The following is a 23,900-nucleotide window of genomic DNA, read 5'->3' as shown; positions in this document are numbered from 1 at the left end:
CCCAGCTAGTAAATTATGGAACTTAAACCCAGATCTGTCTGAGTCTATGATTCATACTCTCTAACCACTTCTTTTAAGACAGGACATGAAGGAAGAGTTCAAAGAAGAGAAGACTGGGCTGGAAGAATCAAGGAACCACTACAGAGTTTCCACGATGCAGATGACCGAATAAAATATACAGAAGCAACAAATACGAAGTACAGACTTTTTCCCCAATGGGTTCTAGTGATTGTATTAGCCAGGACACACAGCAAATCTGATCTGAGCTAAGAGAATACGAGGGCTCATGTGACTTGGCCTCCCGTTCCTTCCCAACAAGCTCCTCTCTGCTGTCCTCTTCAATGTCTAGCAGTTCTTGAACATGTTTCAATAGTCTACTCATGAATAAATCTTTCCCTGAGGTTGACTTGGTTGAGCATCCTTCTCAGCAGGTGTGAGAATGAGAGGTTTTGGAAGATCAGGGATTGAGTGGCAGCTAGCTTATAGCTAGTTCAAAACAAGGTAGACTCGGTGGGGCATGAACACCACTGCAGACCGTTCAAAAGGCCCCTGAAATAATCCCACCCATCCTGTGGGCAAGATAAGTGAGTGCCCTGGTGGGAATCGGGAACACTCCCACCTATGTGGGGGCAAACCTTTCCCTTTAAGACCAAGAAGTTGTAGCCCTTGCCCTCTAATGGGGTGAGTCTTTATCAGGTGGGAAGAGGGTGCACAGTTCAAATTACACAAAAAACCCCAACGTGTACTATCTTTTTTTTTCTAAGATTTTATTTTTAAGTAATCTCCACACCCAACACGGGGCTTGAATTCACAACCTTGAGATCAAGAGTGGCATGCTCCACCGAATGAGCCAGCCAGGCGCCCCGCCCCGCAATGTGTACTATTTTAAACATTTGTTTTCATCACCTTTCCTTGGATGCCGGGTCAGAAACGGGGCAGTGTGCTGAAGAAAGCGGTAACGTCATGCGCGCATCGCTTTGAGACGTGGACCTTTCTGGGACAGGTTTTGTACTGGCAAATTCGATAACGTATTTCAGCATGTCCGGGAGTGGAAACCGAGCTGGGCCTGAGCCGTACTTCACGTACCTAAGAGGCAAAGACAACGGTGTTCTACTGGCCAAGTCTGCCTGGTACTTTGTGGCTTGTTGACAAAACCCCTGTTACCCTGTAGAGTCCACAGAAAGGCTTATTCCTAAAGGCTATGCAGTATTCAACGCGTCACTCAAACAATCCATAAGGTGAGAATTCTCTACAAAAGTAAAAACTGGTAAGTCTATGTGTTTACACCTGGCAGAAAACATTTCAAATGGGCTCCTAATTGAAGTCATGTCTGTTATGCTTTCTCTTGAAATCCTATCACATCTAGGCTCTGGTCAGAAAAGTAAATTCTATTTCTTAAAGGAAAACAGATATATTAGCAGTGCTCAAATCTGAAAATCATGCTGGTGTATTGGTACCCAAGGGTTTATTCTTCGCTACCCTTAAGACCCCTACTTGGAAATTAAGAACAATGAGAGAAAGCTGGAAATGAAAAATAGGTGTTAATGAAGATCAGAGTTGAAGAAAACTGGCATATCTTTCTTCTGTAGGGTCCTCAGTACCCTATTATTCATTCACTCATTCAACAGCATAGGCCAGCCATAAATTATTGAAGATTTCTTTGGGATTAGTAAATAATAAAATCAATATATAACCAAAATAATTAACAAATGATTTTAACACTATCCAATATTCTGCCTTTACCAGCACATGTGAGACTCAAAATAAATATGAACATTAATGAACTCTGTACTTCACCACAGGGGACAGCATTTAAATAGCACTGGTTGACTGGCTGGTACAAGGGAACCCTAAAATTATGGGGTTCCATTTACAAAGGGATAGAGAGGCACTTGGAAAGAAAGAAACACGTATAGAACTAGGAAGAAAGAAAATTGTGTCCATATCAAAAAGGACATTATGAAATGAGAATACCAGTGGGAAATATGCAGTTCAAAGTTAGAGGGTAGGTAGCAAAGACACTTTATCCTCACTAATTTGAAGGAGAAGTAGAATTAGCAATTAGCCGTGGAGAGTGGCGGCTCTCACTGAAAACGATGTCAAATATGTCAGCTTAGAGGAAGCTTAGAAAACCGTACTATTCCTTAGATGTGTTTCCTTGTCTTTACTTCAGCTACTATGGGCTTATCTAACTAAACTCTACCTACCTTTCAAGATCTAGTTTCTCCATCAAGTCTTCCTCCACATCCTTCCCACCCCCCAGCCCCCCCCCCCCCCGCTGAACTTCTACAGGACAGGACCTGAACCTCGGGTCTATACCACAGACATGGCTAATAGGTCTTCAGAAGCACGTAGTGTTTGTTGAAAGAACTAATTTACACATGACTGGCATGGACCAAAGGAAACATTTTCTCACTAGAAATGCAGCACAGACACAATATGTCATTGGATCTTAAGTCATCATTTACAACCAGCACTTTAACACTTTAATATGATATGATACTGATAACAAAACTTCAGGAAAAAATTTCCTCTAAGAAACTTAGCTTCGATTTTCTGACATAATCATTGTCCTGTTCTAACTGAATTAATTCCTTTAGACCCACCACTTCATACAAGGCAGCAGCTGTATTCGGTTAGTAGAATCTGAGCAAAAGGAGTTTCAAAAAATATGTATACAGGGGCGCCTGGGTGGCTCAGTCGTTGAGCGTCTGCCTTCGGCTCAGGTCATGATCCCAGGGTCCTGGGATCGAGCTCCGCGTCGGGCTCCCTGCTCCGCGGGAAGCCTGCTTCTCCCTCTCCCACTCCCCCTGCTTGTGTTACTGCTCTCGCTGTCTCTCTCTCTGTCAAATAAATAAATAAAATCTTAAAAAAAAAAAAAAAGATGTCTACACTATATGCAAGAAATCTCATTTTTAATATTATATCAAGGTATCTTAGAGAAGAAAGGGTGAACTTTTTGTTTAATGATGAAAGTAATGCACGTGCTGGTAAGAAAATTCAAATACGAAAGAGTATAAAACAAATCACAAAACTCACCCGCTCACATCTCAGTTCTACTACCTACTGGTATTCACTAACAGTTCCTGTATATTTTCCCAGGAGCAGGTCACACTTAGACAAGTGGTTTTTTTTTAAATTACCCAAATAAAATTATCTGAGATTTTAAAAGTTATTTTATTTGTTTATTTTAAAGATTTTATTTTTAAGTAATCTCTACACCCAACATGGGGCTCGAACCTACAACGCTGAGACTCTACTGAGTCAGCCAGTCATAAATAAAATACATAAATAAATACATAAATAAAAAATTCACTTTATTTATGTATTTTTTTAAGTAGTATCATACTACAGAAAATGCTCATAGCCTCTGTTTTAAAATCTAAAGTCAGAACGCCCTGTTGGTTACTGGCAAATTGAGTTTTTCTATGTTATAATACATCAGGTATATTTGGTTCTATAAAAACAGTTACATTTTTCCAATCTTACAAAGCCATCACTAAAACCTTAAAGGTAAAATACAGCTGCAAGTAGAGTCCTGTAAATAACTTCCAGGATGGTATTTGAAGAATCAATCCTCAGCTTAAGTCTATATAAGACAAGCAGAGAATTGATCACTGAACACCTTGGATAAGTTCTTCCCAAGTGAGAGACAGGAAGCGGGAGACGGGGACCTACGGGTGCAGGGTCTATCTTGGGCTGGTATGGAAAGGGTTGCCTCTCAGGGAAATGAACGACCTCGCAATGGAGTGGGTAGAAGTGGGGTGGTGTTCACAGCAAAACTGTGAAGTAGATAAAGGGGGGAAAAGCCATTGACATTATATGGGATTTCCTTCTTAAATGCTAAATCAATGGGATCGATACATGGACTCCTCCTTAGGAAGTCACGGGGTGGTTCCCAAGAAACAGTGGGAAAACGAATGGACAAAAAGGGAAAGATTCCTCCACGAGAGAGAGGACTTTGTCTGTGTCACAACTGTTAGCCCTTTGAATCACTGAGCACCAGCTCCAGGTAGAAGAGCACCGTTTTTGTTTTTTATCTTTCGCAGATCCTTAAGAAAACGCTCTCCCAAGACAGGGATTGGAGTACTGTGACCGTTCTCTCTCTCTCGTGTTTGTGAAGAAGATGACGAGGGGAGGAGAAAAAGTAAAGGGCTATGAACTCAGAAGCTGAGGTCCCTTTGTGCACTGCCAGGGACTGACGGCGTGACCCTGAGTCCCGCCAGTCCTCGGGACTACTACTGGCCCATGGATACTCTGGTTCCTCTTACAGACTGCTTCACGCTTGGAGAATTTTCCTTAGCTATTTTATAAAACACACTAGTTAATACTTAACATCCAAATTAATTTTTAAATTTAAGCAAATTATCTGGTTTTAACGTTCTACTCTTTCACATTTCTAAGCACAAAGGGGTCACGACTCACCTTTCCAGTTTTTGCTGCAGAACTTTTATTTCCTCCTTCAACTTTCGAATACACTCTCTCTTACTTCGAATAAGCTCTTTGCTCTTGTACATGTACCTAAGCAAATGATAACACCACAAACACAATTTATATTTAAAAGCATTAATGGCACACAGTGCCAGCAAACCAGGGATACAAGGGAACTTCCTGAAGCAGACAAAGGGCTTCTATGCAAACATATAGCTAAGATCATACTTAATGGTGAAAGGCTGAAAGCTTTCCCCCTAAGACCAGGAATAATGCAAGGAGGCCCACTCTTGTCTCTTCAACTAAATGTTTTACTGGAGGCATGGCCAGTGCAAGGAAGGAAGGAAGGAAGGGAGAGAGGAAGGGAGGGAGGGAGGGAGGGAGGGTACAGAGGGAGAGAGGAGAGGCTTACAAAGGAAAAAGTAAAACTGCCTTTCATTGCAGAGATAATTTTTTATGCAGACATAATTGTCTACATAGAAAGTAGCAAAGAACTTACAAAAATACATCAGAACTAGTAAGTGAGTTTAGTAAAGTCAAAAGATATAAAGTCAATTAAGAAAGAGAGAGGGGGGAAAAATCTATTGCATCTCCGCATACTTGTGAAAAACAAATGGAAAGCAGAATTTTTTAGAAACCATTAGAACATCAAAAGCATGAAATATTTTGGTATAAATTTCCTCAGATATATGCAAGACCTGTACACTAAAAATTACAAAACAATGTTGAGAGAAATTAATGATTTAAATAAATGGAGCTATACCACGTTCATGGATTAAAGGACTCAAAATAGTTTCCCCAAACTGATCTACAGATTCAACATAATGCCAATCAAAATCACAATAGTCACGAGGTAGTAACTGACAAGCTTTTTTTTTTTAAAGATTTTATTTATTTGACAGAGAGAGACACAGCAAGAGGGGGAACACAAGCAGGGGGAGTGGGAGAGGGAGAAGCAGGCTTCCCGCCGAGCAGGGAGCCCGATGCGGGGCTCGATCCCAGGACCCCGGGATCATGACCTGAGCTGAAGGCAGACGCCCAACGACTGAGCCACCCAGGCGCCCCCTGGCAAGCTAATTCTAATACTTACCTAGAAATGGAAAGGATCAAAATAGCCAAAACAATTTTGAAAAAAAAAAAAAGAACAAAATCGGAGGACTTACATGCTCTGATGCCAAGTTTTACAATAAGGCCAAAGTAATCAAGACAATGTGTCACTGGCTTAAGATTAGATAATAGATAAAACAGAGACTCCAGAAATAGACCCACAACTACATGCACAATTAATTTTTGACAAAAGTACCAAGGTAATCCAGTGGGGGGAAAGGATAATTGGACATCCACATGACTTCCTTCCCTCCCCTGCAAAAAACAAAAACAAAAACAAAAGCCCTCATCTCATACTATATACAAAAATAAACCCTAATGGGTCATAGACATGAATGTATGAGTTAAAATTACATAATTTGTGGCCTTGGGTTGGCAAAGATCGCTTAGTTAGAACACAAAAACACAAACTGTAAAAGAGAAACTGATACATTAGACTTCATCAAAACTAAAAACTCACTGTCTCCTAAAGACACTGGTAAGAAAATGGAAGAGACAGCACAGATGAGGACTATGTGGTTCTGTACCCAAAATATGTCAAAGAACTCACTCTTACAACTCAGGATGAACACAACCAACCCAATTAAAAAATGGACAAAAGATCTGAAAAGACACTTCACCAAAGAAAATATACAAATAACCATTAATTAAGCACATGAAAAGAAGCTCAACATCAATAGTTATCAGGGAGATATATGTCAAAAGAAAAATATGATATTCCTACAAACCCATTAGAATGGCTAAAATTTAAAAGACTGACAATTCCAATTATGGGCAGATTTGGAGCAAATGGAATTCTCATACACTGCTGGTGGGAATGCAAAATCATACAGTCACTTTAGAAAGCAGTCTGGAAATTTCTTATACAATTAAACATATACTTTTCATACAACCCAGGAATCTCACTCCTAGGTGTTTTACCCAGAAGCACTAAAAACCACACCAGCACTTTGGGGTGAATGTTCATAGCAGCTTTATTCATAATAGCCTAAAACTGGATACATCTGAAATATCTGTCAACCGGTTAACGGAAAAAATACTGGAATATCACTACAGTGGGTTATTACTCAATATGGATGAATCCCCAAAACATTATCCTTAGTGTAAGAAGACAACCACAACAGAGTGTGTTCTGAATACTAATATCACTATTGTGACATTCTAGAAATGGCAAAACTACAGGGCCAGAAAACAAGTCAAGTGGTTGCTAGGGCCTGGGGTGGGGAAAGAGATTGACTGCAAGGGGTATGCGGGAACCTTCTGGGGGATGGAAATGTGCTATATCGAACTGTGCTGGTGGTTACTTGACTATAGACATTTGTCAAAACTCATTGGCCCTATACCTAAAGAATGGTAATATTGTTTTGTGTGTAAACTATACATCAATAAACCACTTTAAAAAGATTAAAATCCTGTAATATAAGTCAACCTAGGAATTTTTTTTCAGGAATACAAACAGTATTGAGATTAGATGCAATACCCTGTGGCCGATCCACATGCATGGCTCTCACCTGAAGCCTAGCTACTCAAGCTGTGGTCTCTAGATGAAATGCATCATCAGCATCACCCTGAGAGCTTCTCAGAAATGCCAACCTAGAGCCAGTGAATCCAGTGACTCCACATTTGCATATTATCAAGAGCCCCAGGCGATTCCTATGCACAATACGCTTAGTAAATGCTCCCTACTCCTTCTGTAATACACAAAAAAGACACTCAATCACAGAACTCACCTGTCCATATAAATGATCTGAGGAAATTCCAGCTTATTGTGAATTTTCTCTGGCTGACCAAGGGACTGATTGAACTCGAATCTTGAGAGTTCAAAGGTCAACACTGGAGGTAGCTTTGTAAACCAACGCTATGTCAGAAGCAGAAATATGAAAGAAAGAAGTTAATTTCAGGAAATAGCAAAAGCCAGATTTAAAGCATCCCTCATCAAACTTTCTTCTTCTGGTATAGAATTTATATTCAAATCCAATTGACCCTAGAGGTTTTTTTATCCCAAATACTAAAATGACCACTTAGCATTGTGCCCTCTCAGAGAATGTGGTTAAACATTTCTCAAGACTCCAAATTTACAAGCCAGTCAACAACATTTTATTTGACTATTATCCTCAGAAATACCCACCCTTAAGGTAGGTGAGCTGCAAGAAGAATCCTCACCACTTACTAAGTCATCAGTAGTCAAAACAGGGTCAAAAGCTGAAGAGAACGGCTAGCCTAACCAAAGAATCGTAAATTATGACCTAAGCAGCATATAACTAAGGAGCTAATTATCTCCATGAATCAGCTCAGAAGACTAATATGTGTACATATATACTATTTATTTACAGTCTATTCACCATAATGTGAATCCCCTTTATTTCTAAAATAAGAAACCTGAAAGAGCCTCATGATTATGAGTGCTCAAGTTTCTGAGAAAATCTCTGAATTCTAAGACTTTACAGATGTCTCATAAGGGACCCAGTCAAATCAACCTAGGATGTTACCTTGAGCTTCAAGAGAAAAAAGCACTGACTTCTAAAAAAAGATCTCAACTATTCCTGATCACAGATGAGGAAGAGCTAAACCAGGAGAGGCATTTCTGTTCAATTCACCTCTATGCCAGAGGTCTGCAAGGGCAGTTTTAAGACGTTCCCTTTACCAAAGGAGCAAACAGCTAAGTTCCCTTTCCCTGTTGGCATGAGGTGAATCCAGAGAGCCTGTCTGACTGCCTCAGGCTAAATCTAAATAAGCATAATGATTTTCTTTTCTTCTTCTTTTTTTTTAATAGCGCTCCCATTCTGAATAAAGGTCTCCAGAGGTCTAGCTGGTGAACACCCCTTACTCTTTCGTAAGAGCATGCATCAGCTGTGCACAGATGGGACAGATGTCCCATCCTGCCTCCCAGCCAGGAGTCCGCACTGTCCTTGGAAAGCCAAGGGGGGCAGCAGCTCTCTCCCAGTGCTCACGCTGCCCAACAGCTCATGCACTGCAACACGGCTCGTGTCAGGCTCCCGATTTTAATTCAAAAAAGCTCTGCTTTCTCCGACAGTAATTACTAAGTTGGACTCACATAAGCCCACAGTTTTGTTTCAAAATGTATGATAAAGGAGAACAAGCCAAGCAGTGTGGTAGTGACAGTTATGTTCCAAATTCACTGATTCTTAACCCAACTGGAATCCTGGGGCATTAATTAACCCTTGCTCTCCCGCTAACTTCCCCCTTTCCTTCCGACCCACAAAAATAAATGAACGTTAAATTTGAAAAATTTTAAAAGCAAAGGCAGAATTTACTACGAAGAACAGTAAATAGTGTAATAGGGAAAATATTCTAAATGGCATACCATAGGAGTTAATCACTGTACTTTTACCCTCCGAAAATATGGAGGCAGTGGGTTCTCCCTATTGGTACAGGTAGGCTTCAACAGAAAAAGAGAAACTTGATCATACTTAAAACATCAGAAGCAGCATACAACCTTTATATGATTAACTCAAATTCATACTTTCAGCGAACAATTTATTCATCAAACACTAAGACTGACTAACGCATATCAACTCATGAGAGACCTTCAGACTAGTTCAACATCTGTTACGTGTAAAGTTCTTTAATATCTGATGGGAAGAGCTCAGTTCTACTTAACTGGTTTTGTCACTGGCACGGCAAATAAAAATATCCAACTTACCTCTTGCCCGTACTTCACCGAATGATCGGAAGGAAGCAGCTCAATGTCACCCTCCACCATGGCCCCTTCCAAACATTCGTCTAAGTTGCGATAACCATTTACCTGAAGGGGATACTGGCCGAAGGTCTCATTGTTGCAAAAGGGCTTTCCTAGGCAAAGAAACAGATTGCTTTTTTAAAGACATCACTAGCATTATCTGAAGCCTTTTTGCTGGCACTACAGAGACAGCATCTTCTTGATTCAGCAACTTGCTGAGAACTGTCAGAAGCATACTTAAGCCTGCAGGGCAACTTCCAACGAACCAGTGGATCCAGGCACCGATCATGAGTGACTGCTACCATCACGAAAAGAAAGATGAGCAGACATTATGTGCCTCCTGATCAAAGACTATCCCACCTCTTGTGAATTAGTCTTGCCAAGAAAAGCCTTACCTGAATCTGGTCAAACTCTAGATCCAATTACCAATTTATAAAAAGAGGAATAGAAAGGAACGTGATATCATGGATATGCAAGCAGCAAAATTTCAGACTTTGGGGAATCTCAGAGAACAAACCACCTGGTTTCTTAAAAAATAACATTTCAAGGAAAAAAGAGACTGGGGGGGGGATAGTGTACAGATTTTGATAGGAAACTTAAAAGACGTATCAACTATATAAATGACCCACATTTAGATCCTGATTAAAACAAACTGTAAAAATAAACACAACACCCATCCCCCCAATATATAAAATTATAAAACAACATGGAAATCTGAACACTGACTAGATATTTGATATTAAATGCTACTTTTTTGGAGTGAATAGTGGTATTGTTATTGTTTCACAGAGAATACCGGAAGGGTAAGAGAAGAAAGGAGTTAGGGAATGTCTGGCCATGAACTAAAGGTTGCTGAGTTCATGGGGGGTTTTTAGACTGCCCTATCTGGATGATAAAAATTCTCCATAGTGAACAAAAAATTAAAATTACACATCCAACATGCAGCTTAGATAAGCCTCTAAAGCGGACAAGTATTTTTGGCAGTCTAACTCAACAAAACCTTTTGAGATTAGATATTACATTGGAAAAGAACAACACTGAGAAAATTAAGTAGCATCACCGTGTCTGACATTAATACTAGATTTGGGCTGTGCGAATATTATACGATTTCATCTAACAACTGTAAACACTGTGCCCATTTTACAGATGAAGAGACTGAGGATCCAGGTACTCACACAGTTTGTCCATGTTACACACATACTAAGAGGTAGAATCAATATTCAGACCTGGAAATGCCTGACTTGAAAGCCTTTTCGACTAATACAGATACAGTCACAAGTCTAGAACTAACAGAGCAGAGAATTTACCTTCACGAACCCCTTCAGTGAGGAAAGTACCGTAGAAAAGCTGCACCATTGGATTTTCAGATTTGTTCCTGGGATTGCTGCTTTTAAAAAAAAAGAAAACAGTACTCTATCATTTGGATCAGATAAGCACCACACTAAACCTAACCGTCATTCAAAAGCAAAAATAGTTCACTTTTATAGACCTCCAAAGAGCTAGGCATGCTCCAGAATTAGTAATGGGCTCATTCAGTTTAAATACTCATTGAGCAAATATACAGGCATGATTCCTGGCTGTGAGGAGCTGAGGGAGAGTCCTACATACCGAAAAATATGTGTATCTGTATACATTCAATATATATATCTATAGCCAGTGACAGATGTATACAAATTCTAGAATAGGACGGAAGCAAGAATCAACCCTCTTGTGCAGTTTTGCAAATAAACACAAAAGTTTTCCCAGTGGCACAACAGAAACGGACAAGTCCACCTTAAATAAAGTGTTACTATGTAAGGTGCTATGTGCAAAGCTGTCTTACGATATATAGATTTCTTTTACTTAGAGTTAAAACAATTTAGAAAATTTCTCAGCATCTGTATTCGAAAGGGGATACTTGTATTCTTTGCCCTGAATCTCACTTCTGAAATTCATTTCAGTGCCTGCAGTGACTAAATTTGATTTACCACATTCACATCTAGGATTGATTTGGCCTTCTAACACATTCTGTAGCACAGGCCATGACTTTAACGACGTTCAGCGTTACGGCCTGACTTTCAGTAAAAGGTGGCAGGCTGAGATGATTATCTACATCTTCAGAGAGAAAAACCAAAGGCAAGGAGGATACAGAGTGACAAGTATCTGAGTGGTTACCCCATGAAGTTTGGCAAAAACCAGCAATTTCTACTGGAGAAGAGTACCTTCCCCCCATCATAGTTCTCGCTGGACCACTGTGAGTAGGAATGCGGGCCAAACAAATCCTCAACACTCACTTCACACTCACAGCTAGCTGGAATGCGTCCTCTAGCCAATCCAGGAGCTTGTGTGTGAATTCACTCACATCTTGCTACAAAAGAGGCACAAATGGCATAAGAGTTAGACCCAACACTACACTTAGGGCAATGAAAATCTGCCCTTATCCCGCCAACGATTACGACTGTAGGACTATGGAAGGATTTGTTTGTTGAGAACAAACAGCAGGAAGAGACAAGTAACCCTGGACCCCAGGCACTGCAGAAACAGAAGGCAGCTGCTGCCCAGCTCGTGGCTAGGAGGGAACTGGAGCGCCATCACTGCAAGCCACATCTATTTGTAACAAACGGGGAACGAACAAAATCTTCCGGGCAGGCCTTAAGAAAAGAAAAAGAAAAAAAAGGTCCACAGAACAGACTCTAGTCCTCTAGAACAATAGGAGATCTGAATGGAGAAAAGAGACTTTTATGAAATGTTTTGAGAATTTTGTAGAACTGTAGGACCTTTAGAGAAACAAAGGGAAAATTTAATTTTACGAGGCAGGTGCTCTTCTACTGGTGACAGCTTTGTTTTGTAACAGAAGGTAGGGAAAGGGAAGCACTAATGTCTAGAAGAGAAAGATCGCTCAGCAAAGCTGCTCAACTTAGGTTTACATAGTATTAAAAATAGGATTTTTATCTGGGTCATCCCAAGGCACAGGCGCAGGCAGAGGGCTTTACTTTTGTCAGCGACCCTTTGCTGTGATGCGCCGAGGTATTTTCAACCTCCTCGCTACTCCAACAGCCCCTGTGTACCCCAAGTCCCGTGCAGTCACGTTCAGAGCTTACTGCACAGCTGACCTGAGGCCACATCACAGGAACAGCAGCGAGGCATGGCTTTAAACGTCGCAGAACCCGAGGGAAAACACGAGAATAACGGGCTTCTCGTACCTGCTGTTCCTCAGGTGATCGGAATGCTCCCTTTAAGAGATCCAGGGCTGCTGAAGGGTCTACAAATTTGCGATTTGATCCCATCATCAGAGCAAACAAATACTGAAGCTCTTGCATAAACACAATATTTCTCTTTTCCTGTAGAGACACCAACGTGTGAGTAGTGCACGAGACAGCAACCCAGACCTGGATCAGTGAGGACCCAAACCACCTCACAGGTGCTCTGATAAGGTCTGTGTAGGGGATTACCTTCAACTGAAGCTGTCTATGTGGAGGCCAGGAAGGAATGTTGTAGGAAAGGCAAAAATGTTTATTTTCTGAAGCTGCTGCCCTCCCACCTATTAGGAAAACGCACCCCCAAGGTGAAATCCTGGCAAGGGTTAGATCGCTGGCAGGAGGCCACGTCCTTGGGCAAGAGCCGACCGCAGAACCTTCTGGAAGGTGCATGCCTCCAGCATCGGCACAGGACGCCACACACACTTTCTGTGATTCAGAATTTCTGAATCTCCCTCCCAGAGGCAGAAAAGCGGAGGCCGTCAGGACAACTTGCCACTTTCTTGAAACTCTTCTTCTAATTTTATTCCTACTTAACTTTACATTTTTGCAAACCCCTGTTTCGTGTCACAGAGAAGGAAAAAGCCACTTGGGAACGAAAACAAATACTAGCGCAGCCAAAGGACATCACAGCTATCAGCTTTGGCCAGAATTTAAAAGCCTTTGGGATGAGAGGGACCAAGCGAGAGTGAGGACTTCTCCGCAGCAACTTACCGTGTGACTCGGACAGTTTTCAAGCACATTCTGCGGTAGACTATAGCTGAGGACGAGTCTTCGAAATTCAGGCAGTTGAAAGAGAGACTGAAAGAAAGAAAGAAAGATCCGTAGCCTTTCTTTCAAATTAACTGCAGCAGAACGGTATTTCTTTTACCTTGAAAGTACATGTGACCGTCACCTGCTATTTCTACCTCTATCCTGTGTGAGAGAATGATGGCTACGGATTAAATAACGTATAGTATGTGTATATGATAGATCGTTATGTAGTCATTAAAATCAAGTTGTAAAAAAAAGTGTCTTCGTAAAATGGACTAGTACACAGCACTGAAAGTGAGTTCCTGAGAGCTACAGGATCAACATGGAGAAATCTCAGAGCTATATTCTCTGTGGAAGAAAGTTCCAGAAAAACAGAGTATTAAAGTGTTCATAGTAAGTTTATATACAAAACAACATGGCAGTTGGTCTAAGGATACTTGCAGGGGTGGTTTTATCTGCGGGGAAGGGAGGCTGTGACTGGGATGGGCACAGCAGGGACTGGGTATGGGCACTCCCAGGGACCCAGGGAGCTGTACCATTTCTTTCTAAAGCTGGGCGGTGAGTACAGCAACGTTGGCTACTCTCCATTCTTTGTCACAAGAACTGCATTTAAAAAAAAATTTTAACAGCAGGAATCTCTGGCTTACTTGTAAATCATGCATAATCCCACTATGAATATCTTTTGAAGGTTAATGTTTTTAAAATCCCTTGTATGAATACAGCTCCTCATCCCAACACACTCCTCAGAGGAAAACCCCTCAGGAAAAGCCCCTCGGACCTCCTGGACGCCCCGGGGAGTACACTTTCCTCTTCAGGAAAGACCCCGATGAAAAACTCTGGAAGCAACATCCTGGGTAGACAACAGGCCTCTGGCTTCCCTCCCACTCTCCCAACCCAACTGGGATGCCACCAACAGGGTGAGCACACAACCAGGCGGTGCCTTTTTTTTTTTTTTTTAAGATTTTATTTATTTATTTATTTGAGACACAGAGAGAGAGAGAGAGAGAGTGAGAAACAGCATGAGAGGGGAGAGAGTCAGAGGGAGAAGCAGGCTTCCCGCTGAGCCAGGAGCCCAACACGGGACTCGATCCCAGGACTCCGGGACCTGAGCCGAAGGCTGAGCCACCCCGGCACCCCTGGGCGGCACCTTTAAAGTCAGTCCTGCTGTTCCACCAACGTTCTATGTGGAGCCAGAGCGAGACCGCTCTGCTCTCTACTCAGCCTGCTCTCTTCTCCTTCCACCTCCCCGTCCCCTCCTGCTGTGTCATTTGCGCTCTGCTGACTATGCCGTCATGTGTCCCAGAAATTCTGCTCTGCCATGAGAAAACTGGCTTTACACTCCACTCTAACCCCTCTCCTTCAACCAAATCTGGCTTTCCCCAAAGACACCGCCATTCTTAAAACCCCTCGACGTGTGAGCTGATGACATTTCCCAATCCAGTATCCCTAGGACCCTCCAGCACCTGCTTCTCCTGTGTCACTTAATTACGTCCTCCTCCTCCACTCATAAAGTTTAGAACTTTGGAAGAATCTTCAAATCCTGTCTCTCTCTTAACCATTCCCATCCAGTGAGGAAGAGGTCGCTTGGACTCTGCCTCTGGGGTGCTCCTTAGAACCACCTCTTCCCTCCCATCCCTACCAAGTGCCCTCCTTGGTCTCTCCTCACTGCTCACCTGGGTCACTGCTCACCTGGGTCACTGCTCAGGGTCTCTCTGCCTCCAGGGCCTCCCCTGTACCAATTCACCTGCCACACGGGTTCCTCTGTCTTCCTAACAGGACTAAAATAAAGCTCCTGATCCATGGACACCTGCCAAAGGATAACAGCTCTTCTTCCTCTCCCAAGTCCTGTCCACACCCAACCCAATAGGACATCATGTTAGCTCTGCCCTCTGAATAAATCAAGAATCCAACCTCTTTGCTACTTCCATGGCTACTAGCCAGGTCCAGGCCACTGTCACCTGTCCCGTGGACAACTGCAGCAGCCCCCTGCAGAGTTCACTCCACCTGTCCCTCACCACACCCATTCTGCTCTCCTCACATCAGCCACAGTGAGCCTTGTAAGATTCGGGTCAGAGTTCATCACTCCTCTGCTCAGAACCTCCAGTGACTCTCCCCTCTGCTCCTAGTGTCCCAGCCCCTCGGACCTCCTGGACGCCCGGGGAGTACACTCAGCCCGCTCCCACCTTGGGGCCCTTTCTCTGGGGTTCCCCCACCTGGAATGTTCTCCCCGGAGGCTGCCTGGCTCACTTCCTCGCCTCGCATGTATCTGGCACCTGCTCCAACCTCATCCCCTGGGCGAGGAGGCCTTACCTACCATAGTTTATATGGCGCCCTGCTCCAATCTCTCCTGCAGCAATTCTGGTCTCCCTGCCCTGATCTTGCTTCTATCACACCGATCACAACCTAACATGTCACCTAAATTTAGCTACTTAATTAACTAGTTACTTTTGCAGTTTATTGTCTTGCCTCACAAAAATTTAAGTTCCATGAGGGTAAAGCCCCGTCTTGGTTCTATTCATTCCCTTACCAAGGGCCTAGAACAGGGCTAGACATGCAGTGGGTGTTCCACTAACGTTTGCTGAGGGAACACGAGCACATCCACCCAGCCCAGGGACCCTTGGCTTTGCGAGCGTCCTATCTCTAGTAACGCATTTCTCCATTCCATCTCTACACCCCCATCTGAGGTCACACCCAGGATATGTCAATTCCTGAGACGAAGCCAATTCTCAGGCCACAAATTCAGAAAAGCCTGCTCTTGAACCATAACCTTTCCGGCGTTCTTGATCCAAGTCCCCCGCAGGACATTTGTTCTTTGACTTCACCAAGGACCTGAGCAAACAGACGCTTCCTGTTCTCCCCTAACCACCAGTCCCTCCCTGTCTTCATTCCTCCCTCTCTCTAGCTTTGATTCCATGGTCTTTAACCATCCTTCAATAAATCCTCAAACTTTCATTGAACCCAGCAGAGCCTCCAGCCTAAATAAATTTCATTTTCCACTTAAGAGTCTCAGAGTGCTGCTAAGAAAAAGTCCTGATAAAAAACAGGCCACACTGACACCACTAGGCATTTAAGGTCAACACCCTCAAGTAGACCTTCTAATTTGTAGAAATCCTACTACCGTGTCCTGGTGCCAACTGGTTTCCCACTGTCCGCGGTGACCCCCCCTTTAACACCCGATGCTGTCCCCTCTCCATGGCCTCAGAAAATGGCTGCTCACGTCACAGAGAGGATGATCGGATATTACTTCAACTGTAATCTGCAGCCATCATGTCTTCCTTGCCCTCCTCTCCCCTACTATTCTCCTGCCCCTCCTGCCCTTTTCCTACTTAGGACCAATCCCTACGTCCAGGCTCCACATCCTGGCTTCTCAGGCTTCCTCAGGAACCTTTCTCGGTGATGCCCTCGGCTTCTTTCAACATCCCCACAGGTGTGAAGGCTGAGGAGGGTGTGAATGCAGCCAGGGTGCTCAAACTCTCTCCCCCTCTCTCTCTGAAAGGACTGACTGATGTCCCTAATTCCACCTTCCTTCTGACATGCTATTCTCAACACAGATGCCCGCCGTCTTCTTAAACGGAAGTAGGATCATCTCACTTCTCTGCTCTAAACCTTCCAATACTTTCCCACCTCACAGACAATCCCTAAGTTCTCTTCACCACGCCCGGCTCCCCCACCTCACCTCCACTAACTTTCTGACCTCGTCACAGTCTGTTCCCCACCCTCAAGTTCTGCCCTCTTCCTGTTTCTCAACACATCAAGCAAGCTCCTAACCTGGGTCTTTTTACTGGCTCTTCCCTGTCTGCTGCCCTTTCTGTAACTACAGGGCACATTCCGTCCCCTCCCTCAGGCCTCTGCTCAAAAGCCCACCATATCAGAAAGGCCTCCTACCCCATCCAGTTCCTCCCGCCCTCACTCATGTTTATGGCACTTTGCACCACCTGATAGATATTTTACTGTCTGTCCCACTCTTTTCAAAGGAAACTCTGAGAGTAACAGCTTCGATGTATTCACTGCTGTTTCCCTGGTGTGCACACAGTGTCAGGCGCACAATAGCTGAATGAATCTGGGTGCTATGTGTGGAAAGGGAGGCCTCCATTTCCGGCTGAGCAGCTGGGTAGATGTCAAATACCATGAAGGAGAAGACTGGTGGGGCAGGATCAAGTGCCGCACCGTGGCCATGCCAAGTTTAAGATGCCTGGGAGGTACTTCTAGAAAGGCAACCCTCTCTCTAGGGGAATTCATCCACTCCCTTGGCTTTATCACTCTCTATATGCTACTGATTCCCAGAGCTGCATCCGTAGCCCAGATCTTTTAAACAAACTACAGGTTCGTGTCGTTAACTGCCTACATGTTTCTTCATGTGGCATCTTAAACTCAGCGTGGGTAAAACTGAACTGAGATCCCACTCTTCACACACACCCAAACATTCTTCTTTTAGCATCAAATGGCAATATCACCCACCTGATTCCTCAAGCTAGAAACCTTGGAGTCTTTCTCAACTCTCAACCCTATATCCAACCGCTCTACCACATCCTGTAGATCCGATCTCCTACGCAGCTCTAGAATGCTTGTACTCTCCTTCCAAGCCTTATGTAGCTTCTCTATTCCAGGCCGCCATCACTTCCTGCCTGAATATCTCTGATCGCCTCCCCACTGATGATTTCTCCTTACTAACTCTGGCTCTGCTCCAACATGTGATTCAGGAAATGCTAATCCAAAACACCTATTCAACATCTTTGCAACCATATTCGCAACCACAGGATATTTTGTTTTTAGTACTGCCCAATTTGGACACCAGAGCATCTAAATCCAAAAATAGGAAAGCAACGAAAACACAATTAACGCCATGGGGAAAATAAAACACCCCAGTCTTATATATCTGTTTCCATTTTTTAAAAGCTATGTTTCTCACATTTCAGTTGAACAAATGACAAAGTTGTTCCCAGAACACACAGTTGTCTCAAAAAATATCATACCTGAGGGGCACCTGGGTGGCTCAGTCAGTTAAGCATCTGACTTCGGCTCAGGTCATGATCTCATGGTCCTGGGATTGAGCCCCGAGACAGGCTCCCTGCTCCACGAGGAGTCTGCTTCTCCCTCAGCCTGCCACTCCCCCTACTTGTGTTCTCTCTCTCTCTTTCAAATAAATAAATAAAATCTTTTTAAAAAATACCATACCTGAATAACAGCACTAAACCAACATGTATTGCCAACATTCTTCAGCCCAACGGGCCACCCATCGACTCTCCTCCAGTCGTTAGGATTGGGATTTTCTCCCCAGACTTCACAGCGTTTTCTCTTGGAGCGTTTCATTTCTGCAGAGGCTGCCTCGTGCATCCTGTATGGTGCCGAAACACCACGAATCCAGAAAGGAAAAAGTTAAGGAACAATGTATTATATATGGAGAATGCTGGTAATCTTTCATAGATAATCCAAAATGCCAGATGAACTATTTACTGGGTCATCGCTGGCTATACAGTAATTATAAAACTATAATGCAAGTGTAAAGTAAGATTTAGACGTAGATATTAATCCTTCCACCAGAGATTATTACTTACAAGGTCCATGATGGAACTGAGCTGACGCTCAAGCCTATTTATGGCTACTGTATTACAAGTTTTAGATTTCAACAACAGTGCCCTATCTCAGACCTTGCCATTGAAAAAGGCAAGAGAGACACTCTGCTAACGGTAAGAGCCTTTCAACGGCCTAGCACACAAAACCTGGCCCTATGTTTCCCTGAAAAAACAACTCATCGGTGTGAGGGAATAAACGTGTCCGGAAACTGACCGGCTACCACTGGAACTGGATGTTTACGAGCAATACTAATCACCAAATTAGCACCAATTCAAAAAAAGATATCCCTGGTCACTCCTGAGACAGGGTAGTTGAGTGATAACTTTCATTTTCAAAGAGCTGACCACACGATCCTCGAAGTTTACAAAGGTTCCAGGTTGATAAAGGGAATACATACTGTCAGATGCTTGCACGAGGATGGGGTGTCTCCCTCCAACCCCAGAAATTGTAAACTACAAAAGCCTGCAGGCTTCTACTCAAAGACCACAGCTACTGTAAAGCCCTTATCATATTTGGCTTTGTCAAAAAAATAAACCAAAGAATAAGTAAGCTAATGTGAATTTAAACTTTCTCCTAAAGGAAATTTCATATGGACGCAATTAAAAGAACTTGGCAGAATGGTCCCTCAGTGGCATCCACAGCTATTATTGCCTTCGACCTAGACACTGCTGTGGGGAGCGAAGATGACAAATTACATCAATGACCTGTTCAGATCTCTTCCATCAGCTTGAATTTTGGGGGATTCCAGTAGGCTCAAAGCAATGGCAGCTTGAAGATCATCTTTGTTATCATGGGTAAGGTCTATCACTTCTGTAAGAGAAACAGAAATTTAATTAGTCTACATGTAGGAAACAATGCCCTTCTGACTGTATGGTAGGAAAAAAGGCAAAAGCATTCACAAAACTCAATATGCTCCCTAGTTCTCATCTGTGGAACAACTTTATTACTCTGTGCCTGAGCCACATGAGTAACTCACAGCTATATGGTAACCTTAAGACGAGCCAATGAGCCACCAAAATGGAATGAATACCCGCTTCTGCAGTCTTATTCCAGAGTAAAAAATACATCCCATCTCTGTAGGTCAAGTTATCTCCTTACCTGTCATCATAAAACATCAGCTAAATATTGAACACTCAAGGCACAGATATTTTCAATCTCATACAAACTACTCTGGAGAATAGAGAACATACTCCCCAATTCACTTTATGAAACCAGCTTAACACCTAGCTATAGCCCAAACCATCCAAGAATAGTAAGAGAAAGGAAAAACAACAAACTCACACACAATCACAGATGTAAAAAAAAAAAGAAACAAGGTATTAGCAAATAAAATCCAATAATGTACCCCCAAAATCAAATATTAGGACCAAGTGGAGCTAACTGCAGAATGAAATACTGAGTTAACATGAGAAAACAGACCAGCAGAATATGCTGAAAGGAATCATCATCTCAGTAAAGAGAGAAAAAGCATTTAATAACAACATTCTAGCTCTATTCAGGAATAAAAACCCCAAGCCAACTGAGAAGAAAAGAGAATATTCGTAGGCTGAGAAAGAGTAACCATGAAAAGCCCACAGCATGGGGCACCTGGATGGCTCAGTCGGTTAAGTGTCTGTCTTCAGCTCAGGTCATGATCTCGGGGTCCTGGGATTGAGCCCCACATCGGGCTCCCTGCTTGGTGGGGAGCCTGCTTCTCCCTCTCCCACTCCCCCTGCTTATGTTCCCGCTCTCACTGTCTCTCTCTCTCTCTGTCAAATAAATAAGTAAAATCTTTAACAAATTAAAAAATTTTAAAAAAAAGGAAAGCCCACAGCAAACTTTATACTTAATTTGAAATGTAAAACACACTTATTTTCAAATCAAGACTAAGACAAAAATGTCTACCATCAGGACTTTTACTCATCATGGTTCTGAATATTCTGGCCAATTCAGTAAGAAAATAAAAGAAACTAGGGGCACCTGGGTGGCTCTGTAGGTTAAGCATCTGACTCTTGGTTTCAGTTCAGGTCAAAGGACACCATCGAGAAAGTGGAAAGGGGGAAAAATTTTTCACAAATCATGTATGTGCTAAGACACCTACATATATGGAATATGTTTTAAAAACTCCTGCAAGAGAATAATAAAAAGAACAAATAGCCCAATATTAGAAATGGGCAAAGAATCTGAATAGACATTTCTCCAAAGAAGATATATGAATGGCCAGTAAGTACATGTAAAGATGCTCAATATCATTATCCATTAAGGAAATGCAAATCAAAAGCACAATGAGATATCATTCTGAACCCATTATGATGGCTATTATCAAAAACAAAAAACAAAACAGGAAAATAACAAGTGTTGATGAGGATTTGGAGACATTGGAACCCTTGTGTGTTGTTGGTGAGAATACAAAATGGCACAGCTGCGGTGGAAGTTTGAAGAACTGAGTTTGGCAGTCCTTCAAAAAGTTAAACATAAAGGGATGTCTGGGTGGCTCAACTGGTTAAGCGTCTGCCTTTGGCTCAGATCATGATCCCAGAGTCCTGGGATCGAGTCTAGCATCGGGCTCCTTGCTCAGCAGGGAGCCTGCTTCTCCCTCTGCCTGCCACTCCCCTTGCTTGTGCCTCCCCCAACAAATAAATAAATAACATCTTTTTTTAAAAAAGGATAAACATACAAAGCTTCACGACAATTGGACTTAGTAATGATTTCTTAGATATGACACCAAAAGCACTGGGAACAAAAATAAAAATTGACAAAAGGGACTCAATCAAAATTTAAAAAAACTTTTTTGTGCATGAAAGGATATAGCCAATAGAATAAAAGAGCAACCTAGAGAATGGGAGAAAACATTTGCCAATCATATACATGATAAAAGGGTTAATATCTAGAATCTACAAAGAATTCCTACAACTCAATAACAAAATATAAAATAACCCAATCAAAAAATACGTAAGGGACTCGAATAGACATTTCTCCAAAGATGACACACAAATGGCCAGCAAGCATATAAAAAGATGTTCAGCATCACTAATCATCAAAGAAACTGCAAATCAAAACCACAATGAGGTATCACCTCAAACTCATCAGGATGACTACTAAAAAAAACACACACAAACAATAACAAGTGTTGGTGAAGATGTGGTGAGACTTGTGGAACACTAATGCACCATTGGTGGGACTGTAAAATGGTGCAGCAACCACTATGGAAAACAGTACAGACGTTCGTCAAAGAAATAAAAATAGAGCTACCACTTGAGCCAGCCATCTCACTTCTGGGCCCTTGCCAGGGTCCTTGCATCCAAAAGAACTGAAAGCAGGGTCTCGAAGAGCTATTTGCACCATCCATGTTCACAGAAGCACCATTCAGGACAGCCAATCAGTGAAAGCAGCCCAAATATCAGCCGATGAATAAGTGGGTAAACAACATGTGGTATCTAGATACAAGAGTATGACTCAGCCTTAAATAGGAAGGACATTCTGACACGTGCTACAATACGAATCTTGAGGACATTACTCTGCGTGAAGTACGCTAGTCACAAAAGGACAAATACTGTGGGATTCCACTTAAAGGAGGTCCTCAGAGCAGTCAAAATCATAGAAAGTAGGATGGTGGCTGCCGAGAGCTGAAGGGAGGGGGGATGCGGAATTATTGTTGAGTGGATACAGACTTCAGTTTTGCAAGATGAGAAAGTTCTGGAGATCTGTTTCATGACAAGACGAACATATTTAACACTCCTGAACTGTACATTTAAAAATGGTTAAGATGGTAAATTTTATGTTACGTGTTGTTGACAACTAAGAAAAACAGAATCCCAACTAATAAATTATGAAATCTCCAATAAAATAAAAGAATGACAGCAACAATAACCCGTGGCTGCAGGAAACACTAGGTGGGGGATTACATAATAATGAATCAAGCTGATAATATTCTGAACACACTAACAATTTTAGTAACACAAAAAGAGAGCAACGGGATGTTCCCTGCTTCTAGGATATGACAAAAAAGAAGATACACTGTACACACGGCCCTACCTGAGACACAGTCATGCCAATTAAGCACATAAGTCTCTAGGAAAGACAGGGGACCGAAAAATCCACTGAAAGCTACCACAGGAATGAAATCAGCAAATTTCAGAACACATGAAATCTGAGAGAACAAAGGACTTGATTTCTTTGGACCCTAAAGTTGCAAGAAAAAAAGAGGGGGAAATAAAGAGTGTCTTATCTCTTTTTTTTTTTTAAGAAAGACAGTGAGCGAGAGAGCACGAGTGGGAGAAGGGGCAGAGGGAGAGGGAAAGGCAGACTCCCCACTGAGCAGGGAGCCCAACACGGGGCTCGATCCCAGGACTCTGGGATCATGACCCGAGCTGAAGGCAGACGCTTAACAAACTGAGCCACCCAGGCGCCCGTAAGAAGACATTCAAATATATTTAATGTTTTAATGTCATCTGGATCATTATTTTCACAAACCAACTGCAAATATGTTGTTAATGAGATGATCAGGGAGACTTCTACCCTGGTATTTGAAATTAAGGAATTACTAATTTTTAAAATGTGATAATGCTGCAGCTATGAAAACAGTCCTCTTTTAGAAATATTAAAACAAGAAAGTTAGAGGTGCCTGGGTGGCTCAGTCAGTTAGGCATCTGCCTTTGGCTCAGGTCATGATCCCAGGGTCCTTGTATGGAGCCCCACATTGGGCTCCCTGCTCGGCGGGGTGTCTACTTCTCCCTCTGCTCCCCCCCCCCCCCCAACTTGTGCACAAGCACGCATGTGTGCTCTCTCTCTCAAATATATAAATAAAATCTAAAAAAACCACAACAAACAAAACAAAAAAACCCCAAGAAAGTTAAACACACGACCCAGTAATTCCACTCATGGGTATATACCCTAAAGAATTAAAAACAGATACTTAGTGAAATAGAATGGGAAACATGAAAATCCAATATAACACAGAGCTAATACTGCAGATCAGTGGGTAAGTAAAGCCTTTTTAATAAAAGTATCCTTTAATACTAGGATAACTGCGTAGCTGTATCGGGCTGGAGGGTGGCAAGGAATCGAACTGTATCCTTACCTTATGCCTTGCCCCTTCCCCCAAAATCCACTTCAGATGA

General features: G+C 42.5%; 1 protein-coding gene across 5 annotated transcripts in view; it reads right to left on the bottom strand.

Moving 5' to 3' along the window:
* The window catches only part of USP28 (ubiquitin specific peptidase 28), a 34,926-nt gene extending 15,379 nt beyond the window's left edge, over window positions 1–19,547 (bottom strand). For 3 of the 5 annotated variants that reach the window (XM_044919740.1, XM_044919742.1, XM_021696573.1), the window contains exons 1-10: window positions 19,506–19,547; window positions 18,403–18,562; window positions 13,189–13,275; window positions 12,421–12,558; window positions 11,512–11,585; window positions 10,546–10,622; window positions 9,203–9,351; window positions 7,269–7,396; window positions 4,426–4,521; window positions 907–1,086 (exon numbers count right to left, since the gene is read on the bottom strand). In XM_044919740.1, the coding sequence (XP_044775675.1) occupies window positions 907–1,086; window positions 4,426–4,521; window positions 7,269–7,396; window positions 9,203–9,351; window positions 10,546–10,622; window positions 11,512–11,585; window positions 12,421–12,558; window positions 13,189–13,275; window positions 18,403–18,561 (1,088 nt within the window). In that variant the 5' untranslated portion in view covers window position 18,562; window positions 19,506–19,547. Of the gene's footprint in view, window positions 1–906; window positions 1,087–4,425; window positions 4,522–7,268; window positions 7,397–9,202; window positions 9,352–10,545; window positions 10,626–11,511; window positions 11,586–12,420; window positions 12,559–13,188; window positions 13,276–18,402; window positions 18,563–19,505 lie in introns of all 5 variants that reach the window. The other 2 variants (XM_044919741.1, XM_021696574.1) reach the window with 1 other exon arrangement.
* Window positions 19,548–23,900: the final 4,353 nt, after the last annotated feature.

This window comes from Neomonachus schauinslandi, chromosome 11, assembly GCF_002201575.2.
Source record: "Neomonachus schauinslandi chromosome 11, ASM220157v2, whole genome shotgun sequence".
NCBI lineage: Eukaryota > Metazoa > Chordata > Mammalia > Carnivora > Phocidae > Neomonachus > Neomonachus schauinslandi.
The sequence above is the reverse complement of the archived record's forward strand: the minus strand, read 5'-3'. Positions and strand labels throughout refer to the sequence as shown.